Source organism: Etheostoma spectabile, chromosome 13 (assembly GCF_008692095.1).
Source record: "Etheostoma spectabile isolate EspeVRDwgs_2016 chromosome 13, UIUC_Espe_1.0, whole genome shotgun sequence".
Classification (NCBI taxonomy): domain Eukaryota; kingdom Metazoa; phylum Chordata; class Actinopteri; order Perciformes; family Percidae; genus Etheostoma; species Etheostoma spectabile.
In genome coordinates this window covers 25,954,903-25,977,356 of record NC_045745.1, presented here as the reverse complement: position 1 = coordinate 25,977,356, position 22,454 = coordinate 25,954,903, and the positions used below count along the sequence as shown (strand labels likewise).

The following is a 22,454-nucleotide window of genomic DNA, read 5'->3' as shown; positions in this document are numbered from 1 at the left end:
CAGAGTGGGTCTCATACTGTAAGAATGGTTCTTCGTTGTTACATTCCTGAGAAGTTTAGTTAGCTTGTGAAGGACAGTCTCCACAAGGACAGAAATATCAAGCTGGCATTCTTGGATTTGATAATCAACCCCGGTAAATACTGTAAAGTGTCTCTGCTCGTTAAAGTGAGGCTGACTCACTCCAAAGGCTTCCAGAGACTTGGCCATTAAAAACACAACACAGCCCTACACTGTGCTACTCATACTCGGTGTGCTGTCTTTCTGGAATCAAAAATTCTGTGTGTCTTATAAAAGCCTGTCCTGTCTTTCCTCTTGTTATAACTAATCTTTGAAGAATAGTGGGCGCACCTGGGAGGCTATTTATAAAAAGTGGCTCCAAATAACTGCTGGTTTTCTTTACTTCTCACTAGTTTTTGAGCGATCCTAGTAATATGAGTGTAGCCTGAACACAATCCACATTTCCAACTGGTGTTTCTTCCCTCAGGGCGCCTTCTAGATATGCCTTCTAGATATAGCTTCTAGATATGCCTCTAGATATGCCTTTGCATGTCTAGAAAAACAAATGCATACCTGCATGTCAGCCAGCAGAAATGTAATGCGTAATCAGATTAATGACAACAGTGTTATTTGGATAGCTATTTGGATATTTATTTTCATGATGCTTGTTATGTTACACACAAAAAGAAAGAAAGTACAGAAAGTTCTTCTGTGATGACACAGACAACCCGGAAACGTTGATAAATCAGAGCAGAATGGGCTCTTTCAGAGGGTAGTTTACAGAGATAGGCGCCAAAATGGAGCGTTTCCTACAGAGGGTAAATACAAGTACTGTATATTCAGACAAACAGTATAAAGATAAAGATTTGTTTTTGAAAATTAAAGAATGTAAACATGTTCTAAAAGAGACCGAAAATACAAGTATGAACCTGAAAATGAGTATAATATGGAACCTTAAGAAATTAAGAAGAGATCTGGAGAAACTCTGGTCCGAAACCTGTGGAATTTTAAGAGCTGGATGAAGAAAAAAAAGCAATGACCTTTTCCTTAAGTAAATTAGGCCAGAATACATATATAATGTATAAAAATAGCAAGTATATTTTTAAATATATGTTGATTATCTTGTGCTAGCTGGGGCTAAATTTTAGGGCTGAATTTTAGGGCTGCAACTTGTGATTATTTTCATTTTTGATTTATCTAATAATTAGCTACTTTTTTAATTAATCAAACAGTGTTTCAGTCTATATAATGTCAAAATGATGGATTGCTTGTTGCTTATATCTGAAAAACAGTTGGAAATAAAAATAAACAGAGATAACCTGCACATAAAAGAAGTGCTGTATAAACCAAGTGTTTGGCATTTGTACTTGACTTCACTAAGGTATAATCTACAGTATATTCTGCAAATACAGTGAGAAACTTGTGTGTCATGAGCACCTTTTGGTTAGAGCAGAAGTTAGAAGTGGCGTCCTCCTACGTGTGAATCAGCAGGTAGCTTTATTTGTTGTTGAGTTGGATCCCTTTAAGCAACTATTCTTCCTGAGATCCACAACATAAAAACACAACACCAAGTGACAAAATACATGACCACTCAACAACACAACCCACAATCGACTCACCCAATACCTCACCTTCATTGGGGGAAGAATAGAGGAAGAGTGGGACCCATAAATGAAGGAGTGTGTGCATGTGTGTTCACTAGAAGGAGAACAAAATCAAGCATTATGTGAACGTTAATATTTGATATCTAAAGTACTTATAATGTTTCCGTTGATTGTGTATGAATGAATCTGTCTGCATATGTTGTCAGTATGGGGCAGCTGAACATGGACTGATGAAGGGTCTAGAAGAACATATGTGGTAGGGGAAATGCAGCTTGTATGACACTAATGCATGGACCAAGTTAGTGCCAGAGTGTGAGTACAGTGAACATGAAATGCCCTTATGAAAGCACCCGCAGCCAACCCCCCACAAAGTAGCCGGGCAATTACAGCCGATCCAGAGACTGCCCAGACACTGGGATCACGTCTGCTGCAGGCACCAATAATGAACCCCAATTAATCAGGTTTTTGTCATGTTGTCATTACTAAAGTAAAGCTCTTTTGGGATTTGAGTATTTTGGTCTGTTCCTTTTGTAGTGATTTTTGTGTGTGTGGATATATTTAGATGATCACACGTTGAGCTTTCTTATTGCAATCTTAAAAACAAAGATTTCCTGTTCAGAATCAGAATCAGAAATACTTTATACTTTACTTCAGAATCCTTCTGCAGCAGTAAAGAGAGAGAGAATGCTATTTCTGCCAGCACTCAGCAGGATATCTGGTAGTATAGAGTTTGCTGTGTCATGGAAAGACATAGCCAGACATCATCTGCACTACCAACATAAATGAATAGATTAGTTATTTGGCGTGAGGGTGCAGCATAATAGAGCCATGGTGGAGGGCTCATCTGCCTGACGGGCCTTGTCCTGCGGGAGCTCAGGGCGACCAGCAGGTGGATATAAGGCCCACTGTGGGCTGCAGATGGTGTTGGGTTGGAGGAGGGAGAAGGGGAAGGAGATAGACAGGCTCACAAAGACTGCCTCCACCCACCCCCATCACCCATCGACCCACATGATTCCACAGCTAGTCCCCAGTTGTTTGGCTGGAGGGAGGTATGTGGGGAAGCCATCTATGTACAGCTCGGTTACAGCATCAAGGTTTGAGCCTCAGGGGGAGGCATAATTTACTCTTAATGGAAGATATTACCCTGTAACCTCAGCTTTGGTCTTTCCCTATGTGTTGATTTGTGGTTCCCTTAACCTCACAGCTTCTTTTCGCTTTGTGCTGCTAAATGTCTCATGGTCTGCTTCTCACTTCTGCTTACTGGCTGCTGTCTGAGCTCAGACCGCAGCTACTGATTGAAGCTTGTCAGGTCTATTGTAGGCTATTTAAGGCTTGTCAGAAATTAGAGTCTATCTAAAGGCACAGACACGACACATAAACAGTTTTGCGCGCCTCATGACATCTTGTAACCTCAGGGAGTAGGGAAGATTGTGATGTCTGCATAAATGTGTTAAAATACTATTTTAAAGGCTACTGATATAACATTGCTAATGAAGCCACAGTAAACACAAACCTCTTAACAGTAGGTTAGTGTAATTGTTTAATAAAGGGTGGTAGCTATGTGTAATTGCATGCATTAAAGGGATGGAGGCACAGTAGTGTTTGCTTTCAGCTGTAGGGATGTGGCACATAAGTGAAAGCTGTTTTTATCTGTGGCTGTGCAGCTCCATCACAAAGGTCTCTAATTATTGTGTCACCCAGAGATAATGCAAAAGACAAGATCTTACACACAAACACACACACACACACACACACACTAATGTTTAGCTGCTGAATCAATATGTGTCTGAAGGTGAAGTCTTATCAATTAGGAAGTCCTCACATGTATTGTTTTTTTTGACAGTCCCCCATGTATCCTCACCTTTCCTGTTTAAATAATTAAACAGGTTTTAATTAAAGGTGACACAAACCGAGAGAAATGCTCTGGATGCATGCATGTGTGTCTGTTTGCGTGGAAATGTCTTGGATAGTGTGAGTGATTCAGCAGCCTTGAGAGATGCTGTGCAAATCAGGCTTTGTGCTTGATCCAAAGGCATGCGTAAAATGTAGACCTCCAAAGGGAGCATGAGTCTGGTTGATGATGTACCCTACCATTTAGGACATTATGTGAATGGGATAGTGCTGAGTGAGTGTTCTTTTCTGCTTCGATGTTCTTGGGCAAGGGAGCCAGTATCTAAATATTTTATCATAAGAGGTACATGCAGATGGGAGGAAGTGCTCACATTCATTGACCTCAACAGGGATTATGTTCATTTTGTTGTTACAAAATAGTAGCACGCACTCTTGGCTGATACAAGGCTGTGATTTTGCAGTACATTTGCTTCAGTAAAGTAGAGCACATGAGTTATAGTCAGACTGTGCTTACTGGGTCAGCCACTTTTACTGTAATGACGGCTTGTCCTTTATTAGTTCAGCATCAGCATATAATCATTTTACCTTTTTTTTGTGGCACTAACGTAATAAATGTTAACATTACATTTGTTGATCTTGTTGATCATGATATATATATATATATACATATATATATATATATATATAATATACTGTATGTATACAGTATATAGGTTGTTTTTATAGTGACATAGAAAACATACCACCCTTCTGCACAAAAAGCATCCCAGATCTCCATTGTTTTAATAACCATTTCGTGGTTATCTGGTTGCTTGCAACAGATATTTCAGCAAAAAGAAAAGAGGTTCAAGTTTGTGTTGCAAGTTCTACCACTTTCCAACCATCCATACAAATCTAAAGCCATAGATGTGCCACTCCCAGTGAGATTGATATTGGAAACGGTGAGATCTTATACTGACAGTAGCACTCCAACCTTCGAGGCCTAAGAGGTTGGTGTAATCTTAGACCAGTGTTCAATGAATGGCGCGCTGCCCGCCGCTCCGTCACTGAGACATATTGATTAGTCTATCAAGCCTACGGCCTCATGCTTGAAGCAAACGTATTGGACCCAGATCTGAACAAGATTATAATATGTATGTCACATGTGTGTTCAAAGTGTTCATATTTCATCCACTCCTGTTCTTCCGCTTTGCAGATTTGTCCAAGAATCGACTCACAGACATCCCTCCAGAAGTGTGTCTCTTCGCCCCTCTCGAGTCTCTCAATCTCTACCACAACTGCATCAAGTGCATCCCAGAAGCCATTATCAATCTGCAGATGCTGACTTATCTTGACGTCAGGTGTGTCATTACTAACGTCATATGTTTAGTTACCTGTGTCTTGTTAAACATTTAACAAAAGTGAATGCGTTTGTGTTCAGTTTTACATATCTCACGTAGCGCTTGTTCCCCTTTCAGTACACTCACAGGGAAGAAATGCTTTCATGAAAGAGAGGCTTTCTTGTTTTGCTGAAACTCAATGAATCCTCAGTTATCAGATACTCACTGTTACATGCTTCTGTGCACTGTTTTAAATGTAGGTCAATGTTTGATCTTTCTCTACAGCCGAAATCTCCTGTCAGTTTTGCCAAAATACTTGTTCAGCCTCCCCCTCAAAGTTCTGCTTGTGAGCAACAACAAGCTGGTGTCCATCCCCGAGGAGATCGGCAAGGCCAAAGAGTTGATGGAACTGGTGAGCAGTGTGACTATGTCAGTGCAAATGAACATATGAAGTATGTCGGACTGCCGGAGCACTCCCATTTCCTACACTTTGTCTCCCCTCGCAGGACGTGAGCTGTAATGAGATCCGGGTGCTACCAGCTCAGGTGGGGAGCCTTCATGCCTTGCGAGAACTTAACATCAGGAAGAATTGTCTTCACCTACTGCCTGAGGGTCAGTCCATCACACCTGATGTTTTTCTTTTTATCTCACTGAGTTCTATAGAGATGTCCCATCAATCATTTAGCTTGACACTTTTGGCAAGCATACCAGTCTTCCCACAGGCAATATTTACACCTCTACTATTTTTGTGTTGTTTTTGCTTTCATTTTATTATTGGTGCAAGCAAAATCCTCTTGATGAATAACATGCAGCAAGCAATTCTGTCATCAAAAGGAAGCGAAGAATTCTTAGAGTTAAGCCAAGAGTAAAAAAGTAGTAAACTTAACACAACAAATCGTACAGCCTCAGAGGTTTTCATAATGTGTTGTAGAGTGGAGAAGTTGTGGGTGTTAACAAAGCATGGAGGGTGTGACGTAAATATACTATCAAGTTGCTTCATGGGTACTGTGTTATCTAGTATTTTTGGAGCATCAATCATACTTAACTCTAATTAGATCTAACCCACCAGCATAACAAAGCGTACAGTGTGACGTGCTCCTTGTTGAAAGCATCAGACTCAACAAAAGCTGTCTATTGGTCTGTACTTGCAGAGTTGGCTGACTTGCCTCTCATCCGACTTGACTTTTCCTGCAATAAGATCACAGAGATTCCTCCAGCTTACAGAAAACTCAGACAGCTGCAGCACATCATCCTAGATAACAATCCTATGCAGTCTCCACCCGCACAGGTGAGTGCATTACTGTCACAATTCTGTTTGTGCAAACTATATGGACGTCAAATATATATATGGTGTTGACAAGCAGCACAGAGGGTTTTTCACGGTTTCCTGTATGTGGGTAAGTTGACAGGTTGTCATGTCTCACACATTTTCATGAACCTGGTACAATTGCCAATCTAGTGGACAAATTAACACATTTATCTTTCCAGTGGGTACAACACCTCTTGTCTCGCATTGCCAGACCTATCTCCACAGCGCTGCGGAGTAGGGTCTGGCTAGTCCACACAACATTCCTGGAAAGGAGAACCACATGCTCTGGTTTATTGGCATTTCTTTAAACCAATCACAATTGTCTTGGGCCAAAGCGCCAGACCCAGCATAACCATATTCCTCATAAATTAACCGGAGTTTAGATTGCTCACACAAACAAAGCGCAAAGTGAGGGACTTCCATCCAAAAATGAGGGAAATCCGGGGAAACTTCCGGTGGCACGGAACTATCCCGTAAATGAAACATCGTCAATATAGACTACAACAACTCTAGACAACACCTTCTGTGCATTTGTACGTTTCAGATTTGTCTCAAGGGCAAAGTGCACATATTCAAGTACCTGAACATCCAGGCGTGTAGGATGGACAAGAAACCGGACACCTTGGACCTTCCCTCTCTCGGCAAACGTTGCCTTCCACAGCCGCTTACAGATAGGTACTGACATAGTTATTGCTATTCTTTCATCATGACATGGCACACAATGCACTTAAATCTGTATCATTTAAACAATGATGTTTGCATCTACACATGCTACCCTGACGGTATGCGTTATGCTACACTTATAATTGTTCTGTGCTTGCAAAATTTGATTTCATGGTTACCTATTAGAAAAATACAGTGAGTGCAATGAGCAGTTTGTGTTGCTTATTTTCAGCATGGAAGATTTTTATCCCAGTAAGAACCACGGGCCGGACTCTGGAATTGGTAGTGACAATGGTGACAAGAGGCTGTCTACAACTGAGGTCAGAGAACAAAACACTCAAGATCAGCTGATGGCATTGCATTATGAACATGTTATTGTGTTTTCCTACTTACCAGAATGCAACATTTGGAGATACATAAATCTCAAAATTCTCTCTGATACATTGCTGCTAGCCAGCACATATTAGGCAGGTTTTTTAAGCATATAAATTTGCGGAACAGCAACAGCAGAGGATAATACGGTCATAATACAAGGATCGAAATTCAGCCTCACAATTGCAATAGAAAAGTACAACAAACTAATCCAATAAGGCCGAAGCAGGCAGGCAGTTATGCAAAACTGTCTGAGGAAGATATGGAATAAGTTTGCAGACTAGACAAAACATGGCCAGATAAGTATGGAAAGTAGGCAGAATATCTGGTAAGAATGGAGATGGAGAATTGATTCTAGACAGAACAAATAAGGCTTTTTCAAATCAGCAACTTTGAAACACGTGTAGGAGTCAACCTCTGTCCTGAAAGTAGAGATATCTTTAACAAATATCTTTAAGGATTTCATTGTTTCATTTGTTTTTCATTTGTTGAAGATGCACGCCCCATCAAATTTATGAAATAGGAAAAATAAAATACCATACTAGGATTTAGAAGTATTAAAATACTAAAACAACTAATTCTTTGCTTCTTCTGCAGCCTTCAGATGACGACACTGTCAGCCTGCACTCTCAGGTTTCAGAGACAGCCCGTGCTGATGCCCTTTCTCTCCTCTCCAAAATGGATTCTTGCAAAGGTTACCGAAAATAAGTATCACATATTCCCTTTGACAGCAATAACAGAGACACGGGGTGGTTGAATGAAGTGCCTAAAATGTGACAGGTTATGTGATGAACGCGGATGCTTCCTCCCTCTATCAGATCAGGATCTCTATGACTTTATAGACCCCAACCCAGATGAAGATCCTGCTCTGTCAGAGTGTGACGGGCAGCAGAGCAGTCATGTGTCTTGTATAAAGGTATGAATGTATCTATCTGTCTCTCTATCAATCTATTAAAATGATGATTACCAACATAATGAAAAGTTATTGATAGTAAAATCCGTGATACAAATCAGGAGTAATCAAGAGATAAAATCAATTTCTTGTTATTGGTTCCTGACGTGTGTGCGTGTGTATGTGTGTTTCAGGAACTGGAAAAAGTTCTTAACATGTCTCATCAATGCAAAGATAAGGATGGCTGGAAAGAGGAGTCTGGGTGAGCATCTCTGATGCTTGAGCAAACATGTTTTACCTGTCTTATTCATTACACAATGCATGCAACTAATTTTTATGCAAACACGAAATGAGTTCAGGGAAGAAAGGAGTTTCCTGATAATGAATCACAGAGTGAACCGGTTGTCATGGACCTGAATATGTTAACATTAAAAACAAAGAACCTGCACAGAGGTGTTCTGCAGCTGCAGTTTTACAGTGTTAAATTATATATACAGAATTATATTAGCAAAGTTTTTTCTACAGTTCAACTGAGAAGGAGATGTGAGCTGAAAACATATGGCCCATAATGAGTTGATTACTGTCCACAGCACAGGCTAGTGGTTATAGTAGCCGACCGCTCGATCAATCAGCTAGATGGTGAGCCCCAAGTGCAAGCAGACATCTCCTTTCATCATCAGCTGCTGATATACAAGGCGTGTCTCAGCGGAATACTAGGTCAGGTCTGGACCGTTTATGTAAACATACAAAATAAATCTGCTAGCAGCTGTTATGAATACTATTTGTGCAGGTTGTGTGTCAGTTTAAAACATCTGCAAATATTTTGGGATGTTTACACTGCAAAATGTTAGACAATCATGTGCAGACTTAATTTGCTGTACATGGCCTCAGCCAGAAATAAATATGTGGTCAAAAAGATGAGTTTAGATGACAACATTTTGTTTACATACACATAGTTATGTAAGTGAGGCTTCAGCGTTTTGACAATTGAACGGAGGCTTTTTGAATTCGTTGTTTTGGGGCTCTCTTCTTTCTGAAGACCTTACTGTTAATATGTTGTTGCCAAATGTTTACAAGTGTGAGTCAGAATGCTAAGCTGTGTACAGTTTCTAACTTTGTTCTTGAACCTTTCACAGTTCTGATAAGGAGCAGCTAGTTGAGGAAGAAGATGATGAGCTGAAGGAAGTGCTGGATCTGAGGAAGATTGCTGTTCAGCTCTTGCAGCAGGAGCAGCAGAATAGGTATGTGTGGTTCTCACAAGCCATACTGTACACACTGAAGCACTCTGCACTGCCATTAGTTTCAATCTCCATTTGCTGCACTGCTAAAAGTCACCTCTGTATTCTGTTGTTTTCTCCTAAAACAATTTTGCTTTCGCCCTGCCAATCTGCAAGACTTAATGTACTTTCTGCACACTCTTTCTTTCTCCCTCAACTCTGCTGTTGCACATGCAACATGTGATGTGATGTGCGGCTTCTAGACGACGGTCCTTAATTTGCAGAGCGGAGAGTCTTATTCACCGACGGAGAGTGACTGGCCGGGCTCACAGGTAGAAGGACCTTCTTTATCATTTACGGATTATTGTTTCGCAACACTGTTTAACCACTGGTCAATACAACCAGATGACAGTATAAGGAAGTTGTAACAGTTCTTCTTCTTGTTCTGCATCAGATTCCTAAGTCACTCCGGAAGCTCAGGCAGCAAGCCAAGGCCCCCGCCTCAGACCGCTCGCAGGTACGTCCTGTACCACATATCCACTCATGCTGACTAGACGCACACATTTACAGTGGAGCCCTTGCAGAGATGGAGTCAGGGAAAAAATCGATACAGAAGAGTATTGATTGTTTACATGGCAATACTGTATCAATGCACAGACGCCAATCTTTTAGTAGGCCTACAATGCAGATGACAATTTAAGCTTTTGGTACTATTAATAATAAAATGTAATTCTTTTTCAATCCACCAGATAGTGCAGTTGATTGTGTAGTTATTTTTTTTTTTAGAGAAAACACATGTTGAAAAAGGTTTCCTTTGGGGATATAATTTATAATAAGTTGGGTAAGGTGATAAACTGCAAAATATATCGCAGAATATTGCAATATGTTTAAAATAATAATAATAATAATATTGCAGTGGTCGCAATAATAGCATATCGTGACACATGTATCGGGATAATATTGTATCGCTGGGGTCTCTGGTGACACCCACGCCTATTGTAGAGGGCATGTGGTAAAAAGTTTGTATCCATCCAGTAGTTAAAAACACAAAGATGTTAAAACACAGATAACAATATATTCTGACATTTTAGGTGCGGAAACCATGCAAGTGTCTGCATTTCTGCTTGATAAATTACCTAAATGTTATAAATGGTTTACGTGTTCAGGTTAATCACAGTGCAGTTCTGTAGTGTTTAACTGGTAAAGTGATGCTAATTAGACATGATGACTCATGCAGGAACCACTCTTACAAAGTGATCTCAAGCTGACCCATTAGAGCATGCACCCCATGTTGTCCTTGGCAGGTGTACTTTCCTTTCTCTAGTCTATCTTCACAGTAATAAAAATGCTTAAAAAAGCCCCCAAACAACAGATGCTACTCATGTCTTTATTCTAGTGCTTCTCTGGATGAAGGAAGTAGTGGAGCATCAGTGCTGAGTGGACAGGTACAAACTCTTTGACTTCAAAGCAAACATACCATGAGTAAACATTTCCTGTGTCCATAAGTTACTTTTTTTATGGTCTCTCATTCCTCTGGAGGATGCAGAGAATGATTTGAATTGTATCTGTCTGCTTTTGCAGCCTTCTTCCTCCTGCTCCTTCGATGGCAGCCTGAAGACAGACCAGTCAGATTCAGAGCCCATGTGGCCCCAAGTCCCACCCGTTCTCAATCAGAATGAAGAACGCAGAAGGAACAAGTACCTGAGAAAAGATTATCTCAAGGTATGATCTCACACATGTCTCCCCAAAGCTGCAGCGGTCTAATTTATGATTAATGAAATGTATATTCTGCAGAACAAACAACAATATCTGATACCTTTTCCCCCCAGGTAATTCGTTGTGTTTTTCATATTCTAAAAATATTGTGTTTCTCCTTACATGACAGTACAAGTGTCAGAGTGCTCGGAAAAACTCTAGTGGGAATGACGACTGTGAGGTGGGTGTAAGAACCATTGTGTGTGGATGTAAATCAAAATATCATCTCAAAACATTTTTTTGTGCTAAGACAATGAATGCCTTATTTTGATTTTCATAAATGTTATGCTTACAGGAGGGCTTGCGCAATGTTGATTTCAGCACCACTCTGACAGTGTTTGGACTAAAGCCGAGATCAGGTAACTCCAGTTTTATAGAGTCTATGAATAATACACAAGTGTTTGTTGTATGACTGTGTTAAATTTGTGGGTCAGTGTTTTCACTTTTTACAAAAGTAATGATCTTGGAACTCAAAAATAGCCCACCACAGGGTTATTGTTTATTGTTTTAATGTGTGTTGGGCAGTGATAGGGTCCTTGAGTCCTGGACTCGGACTCTACTGGGACTGATGACTTGGACTTGAGGATTTATGAAATCTGACTTGAGCATTCATGAAATAGGACACAGAAGTTGGAATCGAAATTTTCTGAAAACCTTTATGTGTCCTATTGATTTCTCGAGTCCTGGACTCAAGTCGGACTCGAGTTGCTGTTCTCTGGACTCTTGACTTGTGACTCAGACTCAAAGTCAGGCAATGATGACTCAACTCTGACTCTTGTTTGGTGACTCAGACTTGGACTTGGACTCGACACTCGACTTAGGTGGAATTGTGTGATTGCACCTCTGCATGTACGTGAGGTGATTCACATCAAACATGACAACAATCCATGCTCATGTGTATGACGTCTTCTTAATACATTTCTGAAGATAATAAAGAATTGCATCCTATTTGGGCGCCTGGGTAGCTCACCTTGTAGACCGCACGCCCATATACAGAGGTTTGACTCCGACCTGCGGCCATTTGCTGCATGTCATTCCCCTTCTTTCTCCCCTTTCATGTCTTCAGCTGTCCTCTATAAATAAAGGTCTAAAAAAAAATCTAAAATAAGAAGGGTTCTTAAAAACATGATTCCACGGAAACTGCTAGTTGTTTTCTTCTTCTACTGGGAGGGAAGATAGGGGCTGTCTTCACTGATCAAAAGAAAGCCTTTGATACAATCAGTCATCGTGTTCTAATTACAAAATTATCAAAGTTAAATGTTTTACCTAATGTACTAAAAAGGATAAAATCACACCTTACAGACAGAAAATGATGTGTTTGTGTAAACCATAAAACCAGGGGAATCTAAAATAACCACACAGAAAAAGTATCTTTGGACAGTCAGCTTTTCCAATTGAGCAGCAGACACCTAGAACACTATACCCACAGAACTAAGCAACATCACATCTCTCAAGTCTTTCTCCTAATCTATAAAACAGTAGTTAGTGGTCAATCTAACATGCTGTCATAATCTGAGATGATAGTTAGTGTGTTTTCCTACTTGTTTCTGCCTATGTGCTTTTAACTGTGTTTATGTGTTTATGGATCTGAGTTTAGCATTAAAGCTGCAGTAGGGAGTTCTGAGAAAACGTGGACTTAGCCTAAAAATTTGAACGAGCACACCTTACAGGTCCCTCCCCCTTGCTCTCTGCTGCGCTACAGCCCCCCCTCCACGCTCCTCCCCCACAGCGGGGCCTGCCGTGAACGCGCGGCTAGTAAGCAGGGCCACCGATGCTTTCCACATCCTCATGGACAATACAGGGGATTTACTCTGAGTAGGTATAGCTTTTATAAAAAAAAATGCTTATTTAAAATATTTCTATTAAAAGTTTTGTAAATTTTTTCAATGAAAGGGTAAAATGATTTTTTATGTAATCGCTATTTGTGACAACAAAGTAGCACTTTACACAATACATTACTGAATACCTTTTGGATCTAAACTTTCAGTAGGAATGATGGATCAGTGAGGAAGCCAATAAGCCAAGGAATAACATCTTAGAAATATGTCTTTGGTTTATTTTGCATATGGGTAAAATAAATCAGCTTTTTCAGAAAAGTACTCCTGCACAAGGAAATATGAACATTTTGATGGACTGAAGACGATTCCTTCACGTCCTTGTGTCTGGGGCCAGTCTGACCTGTTGAAGGAGCACAAAGAATTTGTGTCAGACATTTGATTTACAAATTACATCCTGAGGGGGAAGATAAAACATGTTTAAAAATAATCAAAAGTAGAAGTCTGCCTTGCCAAACTTCGACAGGGACAGCGCACAATTAAAGGGTTAACCAAGCTACATTTGTTGTGATTGACAAAAAACATTTTGGCTTACTAATTGTAGGTATCGAAACAATATTGCTTATACGGAGGGTGAAGGAGTTAGCAAGTAAAGTTAATCTTCACCTGCTACAACATTCCTGCTGTGCACAGCTAACAAGCTAACTGTTAGACTTAGCAACAAGCTACAGAGGAAACTGAGATTTGCGCTATCACCAGTGTACTGAAAGTGTACTGTAACCATCGTATCTTAGTTGTGTAGTTCTTAAAAAATGAAATAATCAAGCAGGGATACTTACATGTCAAGCAGAAATGTGGCTAACGCTAGCCTGAATCCGTGTTGAATCCTTCTAGGAGGCATAGCTTCCTCCACCTCTGAAAAGCCGCTTCGATGTTGACCCTCGCTTTATTTCGGGCTCGGTTAATTCTTAAGCTGCTTTTTGTCATCGGTCTTCTTCTGTTGCCGTCTTTGTTTTCTGAGCAGGTGTCACTCGAGAAATTAGCAGTTTTCCTGAAAAAGTTATTTCTCGCGACGATAGCACAACTGCAGCACACTGGCAATCTTGAGCTTGAACACGGCACGCGCTGTGCGGGGGAGGGGTATGAGCGGCGCGTACACGAGAGTGATTGACACTGCTAGAAAGTCCTCCTTGCTCTGATTGGCTGTTTCTGAGGGAGCGGTGTATTCTGTAGTGGCAGTAAGAGGACAGAGAGGAGCACAGGAGCTTGATTTTTTTCCACAGTTATCTGTCTCATATTCTACTGTCGGACATAGTGACAGTTTTAACAAATATGTAAAAAATACATTTTTACAAAAGTTACCTACTGAAGCTTTAAGGAAAGCTAAAACAAAATAATTTCACAAAATAAAAATAATTGACGTTAAAGTCATAAAGATCACAATATCAAAAAACATACACTGTTTCCTAATGACCTAAAGGCAAGTAATTTCTGAGGGTATCCAACAGATTTACATCCTACTCCCTCCAGAACAAATTCAACTGCCTACCTATATAGGCCTGAAGCCCACCCCTAAAATTGGATCATACCAATAATAAACAGCAGGGGTGGCTGAGGTGAATAGACAGTTCAAAAGGCTACATACAGCCAAAATGAATCTATTATACTAGACATTTACACATTGTACATCTTGTGATCAATGACATAAAGTATGAACTCACTAAATAAACTTATAAAAAGGCATCATTCCAGGTCAGTCTTTGAGGGCTAAAATAGGTAGCGTATAGCTACCGTGACGGCAGCCATGCGCTCAATCACAATGCTTTTGTATGTTTACTTTTAATGTCATCAACCTGCCAGGGACTGTAAATGTAATGTAAATGAGCCTGGCTTAATCTGGCTCATTTACATGTTAGACTTGAGTGCTCATGTTGATTAAGGTACATTGTCCCTTCCTAAATAACTAAGCAAACAAGCAATAAGTAGATACTAAAAAGGATGTAAACCATTTGACTTGATAAATCCAAAGGCTCAAGTCAAAATAAAAAATGAATATATAGCAAATCGTATTTGAAAATTACATTCAGGAGAAATAACCTTCACTTAACCGAGCACTTACCATTTATCAGTAGTCATATTTTACTTCAAATACCTACCCAGCTAAATGGGAATATAATATGTGCAGTTAGCTTCCACTAATATAAAATATAAAAGTGCAGCTTGTACAAACAATGAGGAAGTGCTCCATTTGATACCAAGGCTCATATCTGAAGCCAAGACATTTTAAGGTGGAGTCCCAGCGTCCTTTCTCTGGAAGTGGGGAAGGTTTCTGAAGAATTGTTGATCTGTTCTATAAAAGAGCATTAGATAATGCATCAGTCAAGGTGAAGGTGCAATTTAGCTCGACTAATATATCATGGAAATGTTTTTTTTTCTTCATTTTTGATATATAGCTTTCTGTCCAAACACCATGTTTTGAAATTGTAACATAAGTAAAATAAGTATTATCAGGAAAATGTACTTAAAGTTTTAACAGTAAAAAGTACTCATATTATTAGATTTCCACTACTGATGCATTGATATGTAAGCAGCATTTTATGGTTGCAGTTGGTTGAGTTGCAGCTCATTTTTACTTTCATATAAGGCTTCCACTAACAACTGTTTTAATCATGGATTAATCTGCTGACTATTTTCTCAACGAATAAACTCTTTAATAATGCATCATATTTTATGGACTTCATATGCTCTGTATGTAACATCTTAATCGGTAAAGTAACTAATAACTATAGCGGTCAAAAATATATATTTGATTAAAAAGTACAGTATCTCCCCTTGGAGTATAACATCCCACTCAATTTTGTACTTATGTATTATACTTGAGAAAACATTATCTTTCTTGGTTCTCTTCAGAACTGTAAAGATGTAATTTTAACCCAAAATAATATCCAGATTTCCTGCTTGGACAACATCAGATGTAGGGCTTTGGTTTTTTGGCCCAAAAGTAGAACAGACTTTCTTGGAAAGCAGGAGTAGAATAGTAAAGTCATTAGTAGCTGTGTCTCTGATTTTAGCTTCCTCTTATGTTATCTGGAACTCAGAATAATTCATCTGTTATTTCAGCCTTCACCAGAGGAAGCCGGCAAGAGTACAGCTCAACAGACCCCAGCTTCACTATGAGGAGGAAGATGGAGCACTTGAGAGAGGAAATCGAACAGATAGGACTCTTACGGCAGGTCAGAAGCTTCACAGATTGTTTATGCCTTTTGCATTTTGCACAAAAACATTGAGACCTTCACTATCCAAAGCCTACCAGATCCTGCTTTTTTTCTAGTGTTTATACCTTCAAGTTACTTCAAGTTACTTGGTTTCTAAGAAGTTGTCTCACCCTGTACTCTGTATCAGCCCTATAGGAGGACTGCTTTACATAAACAGAAATAAGCATCATTAGGCTGCCAAGTTTACTTAGGAGGAGCAAAAGAAGGATCGTGTTTTGAAAAGAGCTTAACATTAACATCTTGTCTGTTGACAAGAATGATAGGATGATTATGTAAAGTGTCAAACAGGAACCTACTTTAGAATTTGCTTGTGTGTGAACATTCACATTTAACATTTAGTCCAATGTGTCAAGGAATAGTTTTCCTCCGTAAGTTTACAGACCTTATATTCAATAAGTACAGTATGTGCCTAATCCTATCCAGAGTTTCTCATAACAGATGAGTCACCACTACAATTCCCTTTTACTGTATGTTGTTTGAGACGCCGTACTTTGCAATTACTAAAGGTGCACTGTGGATTTTCTTGTGAACAAACAAAGGTCATGTTTACATTCAGTTGTACTCACCAAAACCCATCGTGTTTAGTGCATTTCCCTCATATATTATTTGCATTTTTTTAAGTAACCCATTGTTGTTTACATCCATGTTTACTAGCTTACCTTCTTCCCTGTCTCTGCTGGCACATGGCTGCACATCTTGGTGCATTACTGCTACCTATGGATCAGTGGAATAGTGTGACAAACAATAGAGGTCTAAAACTCAACAGTGATATATTATCTTACAGGCCTTTTGTCAGTTATTTTCCTTTCTCTTTCCCAGGAACGCAGGAAGATATTTCACTGTATTTGCTAGGAACAGAGTCAACAAAGCCTGTACAATTGTTTGTGGTATAATTGGGAACCCAGTAGAAAGTTTGAACTGACAATGGGCAGCCATGGATGCAAATTAGGATGCTGCTTAGTTGACTGTAAATGATCAACACCCTGGTCATTGATGGTTCAATGTTTTTCAAAGAAAATATTTTGTGGATGATGCAGTGTAATCTAAGAAAAGCCTTCATTGTCACCATTGGAGAATTTTTTCTTGGGCATTCAAGAAAACACAGGCAAGCAGAATACCTGGACCACATTATTGTTGATGCCATATAACTTTGTCATCTATCTGGTGCTAATGCCCCCATGATCTCCATGAAAAAAGTCAAACTTCAGTTCAGAAGGGTCCCAACATAAGATCAAAAGCAACGGCAAGCTGACATCCTAAACTGGAGTGTACAAAAACAAACAGGTGATGGTGGTGAGAGAAGCTGAGTGTCTGCCAGCTAGATGTCTGTACAGAAGAAAAAAATAATCAATCTTTTAGCAGCAAGTTGGAGACTGTCAGACACACCTAAACTATGTGAAAAGAGCATTGTGTTGGCTTGAAACCAGAAGGTAACCAAAGGATAAAGGTGACTGAAATGATCTAGATGAACAAGGATAGAGACTTGGGTTAATGTCCTGGGAGAAACCAAAGAACGCTTTTGTACACTTTGTTATTTGGCGAAGAAAGCTGCAACGTATGAGTTCACTGAGTTAATGAACTTTAACCTCTCACCACTTGTAACAGACTTAATAGGTAGCTTCATGACCTCAATAATGAAATGAAATACAAAAGAGTGCACAGATGTGCTTATCACACCAATGACAAATGTTGGACTTCATGTCTTCTGGCCATTTCACAGGTTGAGATGACCTGATATCCCTGAAGCAAGCTAACATTATTTACAAATTCATAGGAATTTCCTATACTGTAGTTATGAGCTGAATTAAAGTTTTAGTGCATAACTTTTTGATATTAACGGACGTCCATTATATTCAAGCCATTGCCAAATGAGTTGCTACAAAGCAAATTAAAACTTTACGCTCCACAAAACTCTTTGTATTTGATATGGCTCAGAAACTGGTGTCGTCCGGCAACTTTCACACGCAGAAACTCGAGTGAAGATAATGACCTCATCATGTTTTTTTAATTCTCGGTGTCCTCCTTGGCTAATAGCAACTGCGTGGAGGAGGGGAAGGCTTGTATCATGTGAACGCGCCAACAGTTTTGTTCTCATTACTTAGAATTCCTCATGGGGGCGACAGAAATTACGCACTATAGCTTTAAAGCTAAGAAGAAACAACAGCAAGAAAAGGAATGCAAGGCATTCACAGGGATAATAGAAAAGACATTCACTTTCCTGGAAACCCCGCCACTGATTTCTTTCACAAAAAGTTAGAGAAGGCCTTCTTGTCCATGCTTGAATATCTTGCCCCTGGACCTTCACAGAAAAGTCAAGTCTGGAGTCTTGACTGAGTGAACTTTCTATCTCAATACAGTCATTGTCATTGCTGGTGAGAGATTACACACTAAGGAAAAGTGTTTTGAATGGAAACTACAATGAAGGTCAAAGTGCATTCACTGGCCAGAGTTTCACATTTAGAAAAAAACATTAAGCAATGCTGGGAGCAGAACAACCCTTTTGTTTGTCCAACACCACATAGTAGATCAGAAACGTCAATAAAATTCCTTGTAAAATCCTTATTATGAATACTCATCTACTGTCAAAGCCAACCTGAGGCAACATTGTATCATGTGTCACATCCTATTTCTCCTCCTCAGTGACTGTATTATGATGACAAACACAGTGTTGGACTCAAGTAGCTACAAGATCTGGACTTTCCCTGTGACAGAGCATACACACCCTCGTGCACAAGAAACAGGCTATTTTTCGGTGACAGATAGCGTCTAGACCTTAGTAGTATTAGTAGAATATGACTCTTTTACTTCGGGAAGTGAATCAGCAGAACCTTTTAGGCACTGAAGTATGTTGAGACAAATCCAGCTGAATTCAGTTAAGTCTTTGGCTACTGTGAAGCATATCAAAACCCTTTTTTGTTTTCTTTCTAAAGGCCCACATCATGTTTGAAAAAGCATCACAGCTTTGTTAAATAATCATAAATAAAGAGTGGGGGGGTCGGAAGCTTCTTGTGGGAAGAGTGCACGAAAAGTTCCAAAAGTTTCTTCTATTTAACTAATATGCCACTTTCAGCAGCAAAAAACACCTGTCTTGCACTTTATTTACACTGTTATCCAGAATTAGTTGATTTTACTAGAAATCTGCATGGAAACCCAGCGACTTTCACTCATAGAAAATCAAGTGAAGATAATTACCTCTTCTGAAGAGTCCATGTTTTTTTAATCCTCCTTGGCTACTAGCAGCTGTGTGGAGGAGGGGTGGGGGTAGTGCACAATCATGTCTTATTACTAGACAGAAACTATGCACTATAGCTTTAAACATGCAATAAAAATTAATACAAAACATTAGGCTATTTAGGCAATTAAAGTGACGCTATGCAGTTTTGGCCATTTCTTCGCTTTTTGCTTGTAGGTTTCTCTATAGAGCTCCCCCTACAGCTTTGGAATAGTTATAAGTACAATGTATTCAATACATTTGCTCCAAATTAACAAAAAGGACAACATACAGATAACATTTAAATTTCCCAATTTACTGTATTGCTTGATAAGTTTCACTCAGCAAAAAGAGTTACTAATTACCAACCTGTGTATATATCTTGAAACTTCTCTTCACTTCCCAGAGCCCATCAGAATGTGTAGAACAAAAATCTGAACTTGTATGTTGACATTTTCACTCAGAGAACATATTCACACACTTGTGTTTGTAAATCTGCCCCTCATGAACCTTGCAGTTGTGGCCAACTGTCCACTTGGTATTGAAATGTCTTCTTTTACTTTTCTTTGAATCATCCTCATCTTTTTGTTGGTTGCTTGTTTCACCCCAGTAATGTGCCACCACATTTTTTTGTCAGCTCAAATCCAAGGAAATGAAAGACTTGGTTGAAATGTGAAATAACAACAGTGGCAAAAAACTCATGAGTAAATGTTGCATTACAAGTTTGCAGCTGTCATTGTATTCATGTAAACATCAATCTGTTTCTGTGAATGTAAATTCAGAACACGTGTGTGAACATGTTATACAAGTGTGTACAAGTGAAAGTTTTAACATACATGTTCAGATTTTTGTTCTACAAGTTTGCACATGGTATTCAACAAGTGCTCACATCAAGTCTACAAGCTCTTGCATCTTGCACCACATTAACCGTCATATAATGCCGTAGGAAAAGCAAGACACCATTTTCTCTGGAAAAAAACAATTACATTTCCAGGTGTGTAAACTAGATTTACCATGAGCTTTTCTCACAGTATTCCCAATGACATCATTTTGGAAACATGGCTCACTCATGCAGTGCAGTGCATGCCTGGACTCAGGTAATGAGCTGGTTGCACACACATTAACTTTCTGCTGAGTCTCAGCAGGAAAATCCTGGTGACTTAGGAACAGAAAGGGTCCAAAGAGGAGACAAAACTCAATGTAAATAATACAGAATACAGTGTATATATAAAGTAAACATACGGTGATGTCATGAGGTCATTGTTAATGTGTTTCCAGAACATTGAGTCCAGACTGAAGGTGTTGCTCCCAGACGATGTTGGAGCTGCTCTGATGGATGGGGTTGTCCTTTGCCATTTAGCTAATCACATTTGTCCTCGGTCTGTTGCCAGCATCCACGTGCCGTCTCCCGCAGTGGTAAGCACATTAAAAATTCTAAAAAGCTTCTTTTTATTTCAAAAACAAATAACACTTGGTAAGGTCTGAAGAATAAAGTGAGAATGAATTAGAGTTATTATGTACTGACATGACCTACATATCCTTGTGTGTACTGTTTTTCATTTCTAACATGATTGATGTCCTGTCTTCCAGCCAAAACTTAGCATGGCTAAATGCCGTAGGAATGTGGAGAACTTTTTGGATGCCTGTAAAAAGCTGGGTGTCACACAGGTAAAGCTATCATTATATTATGTGTGTGTATCTCACAGCCAATGGGAATCAAAAGAACATTTTTATATTTATATTTTACAGTACATATAATAATACACATACACATACAATTAGCACATATACTAAAATTACCAATTCAAGTTGAGCAACTTATATGTTTTGAATATTAGACAAATCTGCATTTGAGAACCCTACAAAACAAAAAACAAGTTAACGATATACTTGTAATGATTTTCAGACTATTAAGTTGGGATTTTATTTCACAATCAGGTATTCAGTAACATAGAATATTCAAATCCGTATAGCCATATTTTTGCTCCACAAATCTCCCAGACAAATAATTTTAAACCACTGCTACAAAACTGTCTAAAAGAAATTGTATTTTTTTGTTTTTTTTGAGTGTACTGATCCATGACACAGTGATGATGTCAAAAATTATTATGAATTAAGCAGGGTGCTGTTACTGTGAAGAAAGTCTCATAAATGCGCTTCAGTCAGCCACAAAGATCTTTGAGAAAGTCCCAAAAATGTTTTCTTTAATTAAACATAACACAGCCACAATAACTGTGATGATATAAGATTATCATCAATATTATAATATATGATATAATATAAGATATAAGATCAATATTTTAAAACCTCAGCACATAAAACCAAAGCTATTGGCATGGTTAAATACCACTAGAGGTAAGTATGGTTTTTGGGGGGGAATTTAATGAGCCCTATAAATAATGAGGGATGAGAGAAACTATGTAAGCCACACCTGTCTGTTCTGCTGAGTGTAAATTACAAACGACGCCTCTCTGCTAACTCAGGACAAGCTGTGTCTGCCCCATCACATCCTAGAAGAGCGTGGTTTGGTGAAGGTGAGTGTGACTGTCCAGGCTCTGCTGGATCTGCCTGATTCAAAGCCAACCCAACTGTCAGCTGTTTGACACAGGCCTGAATGCTGCATCCAACCTGCAGTCATCCAGCCAACCCCTTTCCCCAGCCCGAACCCATACCCCATCGCCAGGGACCAGGGAGCCCGTTCGGGCAAGGACCCAGTGGCTCGTAGGTGTTTGGGAGTCTGCTTCTGCCTGACTGAAACAGGAGACGGGAGGGGAAAATCCCTCTGTCTCTTTATATGATGTCAGCCGCCTCCTCACTTCCTGTCCATCGCATTTTTACTTGTATCCTGTTCCTTGTTACTGGGGTCATCTTGTATGTGTGTGGACTAGCAATGTGTGTATTTCCTGAGCTGTACAGCTCAGACTTGCTAAGGAGAGACATAAAAGACAGTTGGTCTGCATAAAGACCTGTATGTCCGTCTCAACATGCTCAGTGATTATTGAGCCTGCAAGTGCCGGTACTGACAACATTTCCATGCTGGTGTTGGATGACATTGGCAGTAAGGAGATGAAAGACACAATTCTTATTCTTTCACTAAAGAGACCTAAGCTGCACGCTGGTCTCGTAGCCACAAATCAGACTTTAAGGGGTTCTTACACTCTTGAGTTTCTCTTCTGTAATTTTTAGTGTGTTTTTTTTTTTTTTACATCATGTA

General features: G+C 39.4%; 1 protein-coding gene across 1 annotated transcript in view; it reads left to right on the top strand.

Moving 5' to 3' along the window:
• lrch2 (leucine-rich repeats and calponin homology (CH) domain containing 2) overlaps nucleotides 1-22,454 on the top strand; it is a 28,317-nt gene that overhangs the window by 4,528 nt on the left and 1,335 nt on the right. The window contains exons 2-21 of the mRNA XM_032534057.1: nucleotides 4,648-4,792; nucleotides 5,057-5,183; nucleotides 5,278-5,383; nucleotides 5,923-6,059; nucleotides 6,625-6,755; nucleotides 6,976-7,063; nucleotides 7,713-7,809; nucleotides 7,934-8,031; nucleotides 8,202-8,269; nucleotides 9,144-9,248; nucleotides 9,488-9,556; nucleotides 9,679-9,741; nucleotides 10,621-10,669; nucleotides 10,806-10,946; nucleotides 11,110-11,160; nucleotides 11,275-11,338; nucleotides 15,875-15,987; nucleotides 20,519-20,656; nucleotides 20,831-20,908; nucleotides 21,724-22,454. The exon at nucleotides 21,724-22,454 is cut by the window's right edge and continues 1,335 nt beyond it. Of these exons, the coding sequence (XP_032389948.1) occupies nucleotides 4,648-4,792; nucleotides 5,057-5,183; nucleotides 5,278-5,383; nucleotides 5,923-6,059; nucleotides 6,625-6,755; nucleotides 6,976-7,063; nucleotides 7,713-7,809; nucleotides 7,934-8,031; nucleotides 8,202-8,269; nucleotides 9,144-9,248; nucleotides 9,488-9,556; nucleotides 9,679-9,741; nucleotides 10,621-10,669; nucleotides 10,806-10,946; nucleotides 11,110-11,160; nucleotides 11,275-11,338; nucleotides 15,875-15,987; nucleotides 20,519-20,656; nucleotides 20,831-20,908; nucleotides 21,724-21,843 (1,988 nt within the window). The 3' untranslated portion in view covers nucleotides 21,844-22,454. The remainder of the gene's footprint in view (nucleotides 1-4,647; nucleotides 4,793-5,056; nucleotides 5,184-5,277; nucleotides 5,384-5,922; nucleotides 6,060-6,624; nucleotides 6,756-6,975; nucleotides 7,064-7,712; nucleotides 7,810-7,933; nucleotides 8,032-8,201; nucleotides 8,270-9,143; nucleotides 9,249-9,487; nucleotides 9,557-9,678; nucleotides 9,742-10,620; nucleotides 10,670-10,805; nucleotides 10,947-11,109; nucleotides 11,161-11,274; nucleotides 11,339-15,874; nucleotides 15,988-20,518; nucleotides 20,657-20,830; nucleotides 20,909-21,723) is intronic.